The 10,790-nt window shown below is 33.5% G+C and overlaps 1 protein-coding gene across 2 annotated transcripts; it reads left to right on the top strand.

The window, feature by feature from the left end:
• The first annotated feature begins 1,283 nt into the window (after window positions 1–1,283).
• LOC136230977 (DNA polymerase epsilon subunit B-like) lies at window positions 1,284–9,501 on the top strand. Of its 2 annotated transcripts, none has more exons than XM_066020201.1 (14): window positions 1,284–1,437; window positions 1,717–1,927; window positions 2,019–2,214; window positions 3,577–3,727; window positions 3,856–3,988; window positions 4,265–4,341; window positions 6,660–6,764; window positions 6,868–6,948; window positions 7,059–7,189; window positions 7,282–7,376; window positions 7,458–7,557; window positions 7,736–7,850; window positions 7,965–8,075; window positions 8,928–9,501. In XM_066020201.1, exons 2-14 carry the CDS (start codon window positions 1,762–1,764, stop codon window positions 9,066–9,068), a joined length of 1,602 nt encoding a protein of 533 aa, XP_065876273.1. In that variant the 5' UTR covers window positions 1,284–1,437; window positions 1,717–1,761; the 3' UTR covers window positions 9,069–9,501. The 2 variants fall into 2 exon arrangements, with proteins under 2 accessions (XP_065876273.1, XP_065876274.1); XM_066020202.1 differs by having other exon boundaries at window positions 8,881–9,070.
• Window positions 9,502–10,790: the final 1,289 nt, after the last annotated feature.

Raw genomic sequence — 10,790 nt, 5'->3', positions numbered from 1 at the left:
AATTGGTTGAAATAGAGTCTTCACATTTTATTAGTCAGTTTGCATTTGCGGCAGCGAATCGCAATTTTTTATATTGGGTTGCAATTTAAATAAATTGCGAAATAAGCTTCATAGTTTGGAGATCTAGTTCATAATTGGGTCACAATTTATACAAAATACGAATGATAAAAGATAGTTCACAATTTAGCAAGGTGGTTACAATTGACAATTTGTAACCACGGTAAACTAGGTTAAGTTCAACTAGAGAAATTTACAAATTGGGTATAACACTTGCATATAACTAATTGCAGTAGATTATTATGTATTTAAAATCAACAAAAACTTGTATGATGTTAGAAACCAACAAGAGCTCGTATTGATTTTTAAAAGTGATTTGGAGATGAAACTTGAATTGATTCTTGAAAGTGTTGTTCTAAAAAACTTACTTACATTATGGATTGTGCTGTTTGTTATATATATACTAAGAGTATTTTTGAAAAACATGTATTGGAAGAGTGATTTAATCGCATATGTTTAAATGAGTCTAAAAATATAAATGTGAAATAAAAAATAGATAGATATATTTCGTGGTATTTAGGCGATTTATTATCAGTAGTAATTTTTTTGAAGACTTTCTTTGAAAGATGATTTATTAGAGAATTTTTACGATAGAACGAATGCAATGGACTAAACTAATAAAATAAAAGAAACATGCTATATAATTAGGAGATAATTGATGCAAGGAAAAAAGCGTCCAATTGTCATATTTATATTGACAAAGTAACAAAAACATAATAGAATTTCTCAATTTATTATTATTATTATTATTATTATTATTATTTTGAATGCCGGTACATGTGCACCTAACCCATACCCAACTTTAAGTGGAGTGGTCTCTTGGTATTTGGCTCTCGGGGTGTTTGTTAGGAGGGATATAGAAGGTGGGATAGGGATAAAAAACACGAGATAAGTTATCCTGTGTTTGTTTGTGAGATAGAAGAGTGAGACAGATGAAGGATAAGTCTCTTATCCCTCAAATCCTATACCCGGGAGGGGGTGGTATAAGGAGGTGGGATAAGCTCCTGCGATTTTAATAGGATGAAAAAGTCAATCTTATCCCTCAAATTAATGTTATGTAGTTTAAATAAGATTAAAATAGTAAAATATATTATTTTATCTCTATCCCTATCCCACGTACCAAACATTAAATAATAATTTTCGAATTATATTTTTATCATTATCCATATCCCAACCTTCGTTATGCCTGTCCCGTTAGAATAAGTAAACGCCGGTCTTTGTCTTCCTCTTTTTCCCACTATTTTTTCCTTTTCGTTTCTGGCGCGCTTCTCATCCTCCTCTTTCAAATACCCTGTATCCCAGATTCAGCCGACATTTGTACTGAAGAAAACACAAGGATTCCCGTTATTGATTATGTGAAAACTGAAAAGCTAATTTGTGGTTTGTCTATCTATTTCTCTTTGTTTCCTTTTATTTTTGTTTATTTTTATTTTTATGAGAAAAAATTGGTTATTGATGGATTCTAATTCTAAAGAGTTAAATAATTCTGATTAACATTTATCTTGAATTCTAAACTCTATTTTCAATGTGAAAGGAGATGCGAGTTATTTGGTTTAGATTTGAGAAGAAGAAGAGGATTAAGCCTATCTAGTTCGGAATCCATCGAATTATCTAGCTGAAACTTTTCTAATTCACTTTGATGAATTTTTGTTTAATCAGTTTTCAGCCCTGTTGGTCTTCCTCTGCGGTTTTAGCCGGAAGAAAATGAGTGACTTAACAATTAGGAGAAAGATACAGAAGAAATTCAAAATCAGAGGCTATGGACTCAAAGTGGATGCTCTTGATGAGATACTTTCCTTTGTCAACCGTTTCCGAGACGCTGAAGATGAAGCCATTGATCTCCTCCTTGACAACCTTCAATTTGAATCCGGTAAGTGTAAACCCCTTGTTAGTTTTTCTTCTGTTCCTATATTAATATTCATTAACTGCTTCACGTGTTGAATTCAATGCTTGAATAATAGAGAAAGTAGGGGTGAAATCTTCCATCATCGACAAGGACCCAATTCATCGAGTTATAAGTGGTCTACTGGAAGCTGATGATGCAGTTGAGCAAGCCCCAAATGATACCTTTTCATCTCATTCTTCCGCTATTCGTGTCATTGATGCTTTCTTAGTCCCTAAATTCCGATTCAGTTCCATAAAGAATCAGTTTTATGAGTGAGTTAATTGATTTCTTTTCATTTTTCTTATCACTTTCTATATTAGATAGTTGTTTGAAAACTTTGTTCACATTGACATAAAAAGATACTCAATTCATATTCAGGTGAGCTATTATTTCCCTGTGTAGTCAGTCTCCTAGAAAAGGAAAAGGTTATTTGTTCTTGGTGGTTGCTTTAATTGAAGTTTTTGATAGCAAAAATATGGTTTGTTTAAGGCTTTGAAATCATAAAAAGTTGTTTTCAGATTTTTGTGTTGGTCGATTTAGTTTACATAATCAAACCATTATTAAATCCAACAAGAGATGTTATGAAATAATTAAATCATACTCTTTTCTTCTTTGTGTTATAAAACATAGCTATGTGTGTAACCCAGCACCTGTGGCTGTTTAATGCAGCTTATGCTACACATCCAATGATGGATTGGTATATCGTACAATAGTTTATTGCTATGAAGCATGACAAGCGTTTCACCGTTCGGAAACGGAAACTCTTGGAAACTAATACAAAACGTTTCCGGGCACCTTTCTCTAATTACCCAAAATGTCTCTTAATTTTTAAACGGTTTCCTCTACATATTTCGATTAAAATTTTGTAAATTCAAACTTTCTATTTTGCAATTCCTATTCAATTTAGAGGGCGGCCCGGTCGCATTACGCGTCCCCGCTGAGCGAGGGTCCGGGGAGGGGTCCCACCACAAGGGTGTATTGGGGGCAAGACTTCCCTTGCCAATTTAATTGGCAAGAGGCTGCTCCTAAGACTCGAACCCGTGACCTCTGGTCACACGGCAACAACGTTTTACCGTTGCGCCAAGGCTCGCCCTCTAATTCCTATTCAATTTAAAATTAGTAAAATTGAAACTTCCTATTTGACTGATAATTCGTTCCTTGTATCTTTCAATTTAAAGAACTTACCTATATTTCTTTCTCCTATAATCCTTGTCTCTTGAATCTTGATTGAGTTTGCACTTTCTTCATCTTGTTCTTCCTTCTTGTTTTTCCAAAATATGTTATTATATTTTTAACATTTATAAATATGCCCCTATATTTTTAATATTTACACATTTTCTTATGTTTCCGTTTCCTATGTTATTTAGAAATTACGTTTCTTGGTATCCGTTTTCGTTTCCGTGCAACATAGATTTATTGTATAAACATTATGTTAGTATACTATTGATTCTCCAAAAAAAAAAAATGCATGATTACTGAATCTGACTTCAAATTTTCTCTTATTAATATTTATTTTCTTTCTGTTTCCGTGTTTTCTCAGCTATAAATTTCTCTCTCTCTCTCCTTGAGGAGGGGCTGAGTAATTCTTATTTATGTTACGTCTAATGGTAATTGTTATAAATCTATCATTCAAGGCATACCTGTCTATCTATTCATGGCGATTCTTCTGCAAAAGCTGGTCTGTACAAGGACAGATATTTGTTACTCTTCCAGAGAATTTCTCGTGATCAGCATTTTTCCAAGCCTGCATTTGACTCGGACATTTCCCATTATGGAAGCTGTGAGGTGTCTCTCTCTCTCTCTATCTATAATCTGCTAAAATGTGCTTAAAAACTGACGTCCAAGTAGAATCATTTGGCTCTTTTGCTACAATATGTATTGTTGTCATATTTATATGTGGTATACCTCCACAGATAGCTCCAATTCAGTCTCTGGTTGGGCAAACAGGAAGACAATGGGTCATGGGTGTGATATCTCAGTTGGAGGATGGCCATTTCTACTTGGAAGATCTTACGGCATCAGTGGAAATTAGTTTATCTAAAGCAATATCCTCTTAAACATTTCCAGTAGTATTCATCCTTTTTAGAAGTGCGATTTTGTTGGTTGCTCCACAACTTTAAGTTTGACATGAACCTTGTATCTGTTTCCTTTCCTTTCTATTTATTTAGTGCTTCTCCTAACTTCCTAGGCTGCCTGACCAAAAGAGGGTTATATATCATCTTCTCATATTATGGATAATATGAGCTTTTTTGGGAAGTTATCACAGTTATATTTTCTTATATATAATGGCTGGATGTAATGTTTTCCTTTACAAGTATTACAAAATTACCACAGGATTTTTATCAGAAAATACAATTGTTGTTGCAGAAGGTGAGATGCTTTTGGATGGTATTTTTGAGGTTAGTAATCAGTTTAGCTCTCTAACTGTCGGTACATTAATTGACTTGTTACATTAGGTGGTTTTTTTCTTCCTTTTTGCCTATTCATGCCTTTTGTTTTAGTTAGTTAGCATACATATAGTCATGGTCACTATCAGGGAGTAGTCATCTATTCAAAACAATCCAATTATGCCTTATGCCTTAGATCAATATCATTCCTTTTCAATTAGCGAACATGGTTTAATGACTAGTATTGTTTGCATCCAGTGTTCATGGCAATATTTTCTTTCTGGGGTGCTTCTTGATGCTATTGCATGCAATAACATCTTCATGATTTTTGATGTCTTATTAAGCCTCCCTTTGTGTTTAAATGGAGCAGCACAGTTATTCTGGATTGTATATGCTTATGATTGTGACTGGTGAATAATTATCATGAGTGTTGAGGTTGGACAGATCAGTCTACTTCTGAAATAAAGATGGCTATGTATTTTTCTTAGGAACTTAATATGCCATACACATTATGTATACTAATCAAATAGTAAAAAAATTATGGACTAAGAGGAAAGAAAAAAAACTAAATTGATGAGAAAGCTTACTGATACTGCTGTAGTGTCACCTATAAAAGTAGGAATGCTCGAGTATAATTGTTGAATTATGTTAGTTATTAATTCTGTTTTTACATTGTTGTTATTTCCCTAAAGATTAGCTGTCAATTAGTTGTTAGAAATATTGTTAGAGTACTGGACAGCTGTAGATTCTATTTTGTCCTTTATGTAACTGTTTCTTCCACCTCATCATAGAGTACTGCTATATGAGGTTACAATTCTGTGATGTAAGGATGACTAATGAATTATCAACTTATTTTCTTCTCTCAACTTCTCCCTTCTCCTATTCTCTCCCTTTTCTCTTATCTCTCTTCCTTCCCTAATTCTATCTTTTCTTAACATTCTCCTTTTAGAACCCTAAATCTGATATGTAGCTTCAGATATCTTATACAAACATATGCTTTATAAGATCATAGGAGTATCAAGCAAAAGAAGCATGTAGAAGGAGTGTCCTCTCAATTTAGGTTCCTGTATGCTGGGGTTTCAAAACTGGTTGACTTGTAGCAAATAGAAATTAAGAGTTTCAGACCATATGTTTAGAATTAAAGTCCTAAGTTTGATATCTAAATTTAATTTTTATTATGAACAAAGAAAGCTTAATATCAGTCTTGTGTAGTTTTGTAATACTAGTAAAAGAAATAATTGTCTTTATGAATAATTATTTGAAATGTCTAGAATACTTTGGAATATATAATAATGAAGCAAAAATTGTAAGAAGCCTTTCTACCTGTTTGGAGAGGTTTGCATTGCTGATTGATTTACTCTGATTCAATCTAGTATACTTTGATTCCACAACGTGCAATTTAGATGTTGCTTTGGAGCCACCTGATGAGCGTTCGATAAATTAAATTGTAATTCAGATTCCGTTAATGTAGTCGAACTTACCCTTCCCATCCATGATTCTAATGATGCAAACTTGAAATGTAATCAGAATTGCACATACTATGCATAATATTATTATAAATTTCGAATCAACAATTATGATAGGTGGAAATAGAGCGTGAGAAAAATGGTCTTTTGAAAACAAAACATCCTTTCATGTTCATTATCATGAGATTGACGTTTAAATGTTGTCAAAAAACCTAAATGTTTGGTAGAGGTTTGGCTCTATGAAAAAAACAGTTTCATGCAGCATCCACTTTATGCATAATTTGGAATTTAGAGTGACGCTAGACAAACAGTGAATTACTAACTTATCTCTGTTTTAACTTCCAAATGCTATTTTCATTTTGATTTTTTCTTGCCAAGAAGTATATTATAATGAAATAATTTTAATGAAAATTTATTGAATAAAATGCACAATCTTATTTGTTTCATTGTTTGTTTGGTTGATAAAGAGGATTTTATTTCCAAAAACTGCAGAAATAAACAAACAAGATAATTCTGTCATCAAGCAAACAATTTTATAATTCTGCATATTTATTGAAATGATTGGTTTCAAAGCCCTTTTTAAACTTTCATATGCTTCACAGACATTGGGGGGAGTCTTTGGTCCCAAAGCACCTCATACTTTTGTTCATTCCGTAAACAACTGCTAGATTTGGATATTTAGAGCACTTTGTGCTGTGATATTGGTATATGTTTCTTCTGATTTTCTGCATCCACCTTGTAGATTATTGGATACATTAATTTTCTTAAGGACTAGGTATTCTTTCTTATGCTGCATGTCAAATATCAACTTGAAAAATTACAAATAAAGTTCCCAGAAATGGTGGTTACTGATTTTCCACGCAGGTATTTACATGCGGGTTTCCTCCATTAGAGGACAGAGATAAATCGCTGCAATTACTCTCACAATATGATTTCTTTGGTGGTGGTAATTTAACAAAAGAGGAAACTGTATCCTTTTATGCTATGTTGAATCAGAATAGCAAATTAGGGATGAATATAATTACTGTTCAAATTTCTTTGAACTTAAATGTCTTCCTATATATGTTAATAGCTGAGGCTTGCTGAGCTTGAAAAGAGAGCTGTTAACGATATGTTTGTCATACTCTCAGACATTTGGCTAGACAATGAAGAGGTGATTTGAAGTCTTTGAAGTTTGTGTGCGTGTAGTTGTATTTGGGTGTGGGGGGTTTAGTTCTGATGAGTAGCTTACTAATTTATGCTATTTTTTCTTCATGAGAAAAGGTTATGGTAAAGCTGGAGACAGTACTTGATGGCTTTGAGATTCAAGAAGTTGTTCCTTCCTTGTTTGTTTTCATGGGCAATTTTTGTTCTCGTCCGTGCAATCTTTCATTCCATTCATTTTCAAGTCTCAGGTCAGGGACCTTTACACGATTACTATCTATATTGTTCTCAACATAGTGGCATGAATCGATTTAATATACAAATGTACTATTTGCCCATGTAGATTAGAGTTTGGGAAGCTAGGGAAAATTATTGCAGCGCATCCAAGGCTCAAAGAGCACAGTCGATTTCTCTTCATTCCAGGTCCAGATGATGCAGGTATATGAAATGATTTTGTTATATGGGCTTTGAACTTTTCCATAAATAGATTCACATTGATGATCGTCACTTTGGCTACAGGTCCATCAACAGTTCTACCCAGGTGTGCTTTACCAAAGTATCTAATTGAAGAGCTGCAGAAGCACATACCAAATGCCATATTTTCGAGTAATCCTTGCAGGTGAATCTGTCTGTTCATACTAATTAAAGCAATGATAATTGTATTGGCTTTTTCGAATTGCAGATAGGAAATGCTGGTCTTAAGATGACAGCTTAAGCAATGAATTCTTGTGAAAACAATTTTACTACTCGATATACAGAGACATTTAGGTGTATGCTTACTTCTCATTCAAATGCAGGGTCAAGTATTACACTCAAGAAATTGTATTTTTCCGTTACAATTTGCTGTACAGGATGCAGCGCTCATGCTTGATGCCTCCCTCTACAGAGGAGACGACAGATCCCTTTGAACATGTTTCCATCTCTCTCTCTCTCTCTCTCTCTCCTATTGTTCTTTTTTTAAAGCAATTTGTTGATGCGTTTCATTACTTGAGGTTATTAACTAGTCAGTTCTGATTTCTTTTACAGCTGGTTGCTACCATAACCCATCAAAGTCATCTCTGCCCACTGCCTCTTATTGTTCAGCCAATTATCTGGAATTACGATCACTGTCTCCATCTATATCCATCTCCAGATACGGTACTTTTCTTGATCCCTTTGTGTATTCATGTTTGGTGTGTATGTGTAAAGCTATATTGACATTTATTTTCCATTAAAAATCAAGTATGATTAAGATAAAATACCATATGCTTTAGTTGTCACCTATGATGCACGGAAATTTCCAGCAGATGTGGGAGATGGAAACTCTCGGAAACTGATATGAAACGTTTCCGGGCACGTTTTCGTAATTACCCAAAATATGAAACGCGTCTCAGTTTTTAAACGGTTTTCCCTACCTATTTCGATTAAAATTCTAGAAGTTCAAACTTTCTATTTTGCAATTCCTATTCAATCTAAGATTAGTAAAATTAAAACTTCCTATGCGAGAGATAATTCCTTCCTTCTTTGTATCCGTCAATTTAAAGAACTTACTCATATTTCTTTCTCCTATAATCCTTGTCTCTTGAATCTAGATTGAGCTTGGGCTTTTTTCTTCTTGTTCTTCGTTCTTGTTTTTTAATATATTTATAATATTTATAAATATGCCACTATATTTTTAATATTTACACATTCCCCTCATGTTTCCGTTTCCTATGCTTTTCAGAAATTACTTTCGCAATATCCGTTTCCATGCAACATAGGTTCTCACCATTGACGTGTCAAAAATAATTAAATATGTTGAAAAGTTCCTTATGTTGAAAATTTATTCGGTTCGTTTCTTCATTCTAAAAAATATACTAAATTGAACATTGCAAAGTTACCAATGAGGTTTATGTTTCGATATATTTGATATTATACATTGAATGGATGTATTTAGCAAAATTCTCCTTGTATTTTGGAACAGGATGATACTCCATGCAATTTTAAAACATTTTTCGTGCACATTTACAGATTGTCTTAGGTGATAAAAGTGAGCAAAAGGCATTCAATTACACAGGAATCACTTGTTTCAACCCTGGATCCTTCTCAAATGACAACACTTTTGTAGCATATCGGCCTTGTACTAAAGAAGTTGAGTTTTCAGCATTGTGAGTATAAAATGATATAAATATATTCAAAGAAAAAAAGAAAAGCTGGATCATCACCTTGTCTAGATGAATATGATTCAGTCAGAGCATAAGGTTGAAACTAGGACAAATGGTTACACTAAAGCTTTTAACTAAGTTATGAAGGTAGTTGATTGTCATAGTAAAGATGTAGGCAGCAGTAGCAGATTATCTGGTGAAAAGATATTAATTTATTAGTGGATACACAATTTGTCGTCAAGAACTTCCTTCAATTAAGTTCATTCTTTAAAGTTGTAGTTGATGAAAGTGTTGGGTGTATTCAGACTTTGTAATTGTTCATACTAGTTTAGTTTTAAGAGCTTTTATTTGCTATGACCTGCTGAGCGCTAGTATTCAGACTTTGTATTTCATCATCATCCTAGTACGGCTAAACATTGCTCTTAGCCCTTCTTTTTATATTCTTTTCAAGGGATTTCGTCAAAGAATTTATCAGTAGTTTCTTTCTTTCATGAGTCAAAATTGAGCCCTTGTAAATTTCGCCGTACCTTTCCAACGTTTTTTATTTTATTTTTTCCTTTCAACTTCTTGACTTTTTTCCATAGCATTAAAGTTCTCAAGTTTATGCTATGATCAGGGGCGGATATAGGGAGGGATCCGGACCTTGTCTCCACAAAATTTGAAACTCTGTCTTTAAGAAATTAAATTTTGATGGAAGGCTGAATTAGCAAATTAGCCCATGTCCTGTTAGGCTCACTCTACATCCAAAATTCTAATTTTTTTTTTGGCCAAACTCTATTTTTTTTTTTTAGCCTAGGCCTTCTTTAAATCCAAAATTCTATTTGTTTGGTCTGTTAGTCTCTCCTTAAATCTAAATTTCTATATTTTTTGGCATGTTAGGCTATTCTTAAATCCAAATTTCTAAATTTGATTTTTTCTATTAGATTTTTGAACAAGTTTGATATAGCAAAAAAAAAATTACACGCCCACGTGTAAATTGGCCCTCCAACCGAGCAATCGATGTGCATTGAATTTTTTTCTTTTCTTGACAACTGAAAAGAAAAATTCTAATTTTGAGTGTTCGGTTTAGTAAAATACCACTATTCTACTAAATTTTTTTTATTATTTTTGTTTTGGGGGTTTTCAAATCTTTCTAAAATTAAAATACCACCAATTTTTTGGGGTGTTTTAAATATTGAATCTGGTAATGAGTCTGAGTCTTATTAACCTGTAGAGATGAATAAACTTGGAGGCATCCTAATCTTTAATGAGATGACGAGAGAATTAAAGGATAGTGGGTCCGTGCAGCATTTCCACGATATCGTTATGATCCATTAATGGGTTGTTGCTTGATTGGGGCGTGTCCTAACTTGCTCATTTCCGTTGGCTGTTTGTTTTAGAAGCATTTTTAAGTTTGACATTTGTTCTGTTGAGATAGATATCATAATGAATCTTTGACATGTTTGATTCAAAGTAAGGGAAGATGGCTTATCTCTACTCACATTTCTTCGTGATATTGCCCGTCTCTCCTTCCATTGAATACAGAGAACAGAAATCCCGAGACAACATCAAGTTGGAAGTATGAAATGGGTATGTACCGTAAAAAATTATACTTTCCACCGCACTCTTTTGACATTTATGCCCTCCTCACAATGTCAAACCAATAACCAAAAACTCTTAAATCCTCTAGCTTTTGAAGCTTTTCATAAAACCCGACCTAAAACGACATACCGCCAAAGAAAGGAAGGGG

The sequence above is a fragment of the Euphorbia lathyris genome, chromosome 5 (genome assembly GCF_963576675.1).
Source record: "Euphorbia lathyris chromosome 5, ddEupLath1.1, whole genome shotgun sequence".
In the NCBI taxonomy this organism is placed as follows: domain Eukaryota; kingdom Viridiplantae; phylum Streptophyta; class Magnoliopsida; order Malpighiales; family Euphorbiaceae; genus Euphorbia; species Euphorbia lathyris.
This window is presented reverse-complemented; position numbering and strand designations above follow the sequence as displayed.

Excerpts from the sequence above, each read along its gene's own strand:
- LOC136230977 (XM_066020201.1), top strand. The coding sequence starts at position 1,762 with ATGAGTGACTTAACAATTAGGAGAAAGATACAGAAGAAATTCAAAATC. Across the intron at positions 3,989-4,264 it reads AATTAGTTTATCTAAAGCAA|AAATTACCACAGGATTTTTA; the intron begins TATCCTCTTAAA and ends ACAAGTATTACA. Across the intron at positions 7,851-7,964 it reads CGACAGATCCCTTTGAACAT|CTGGTTGCTACCATAACCCA; the intron begins GTTTCCATCTCT and ends TTTCTTTTACAG.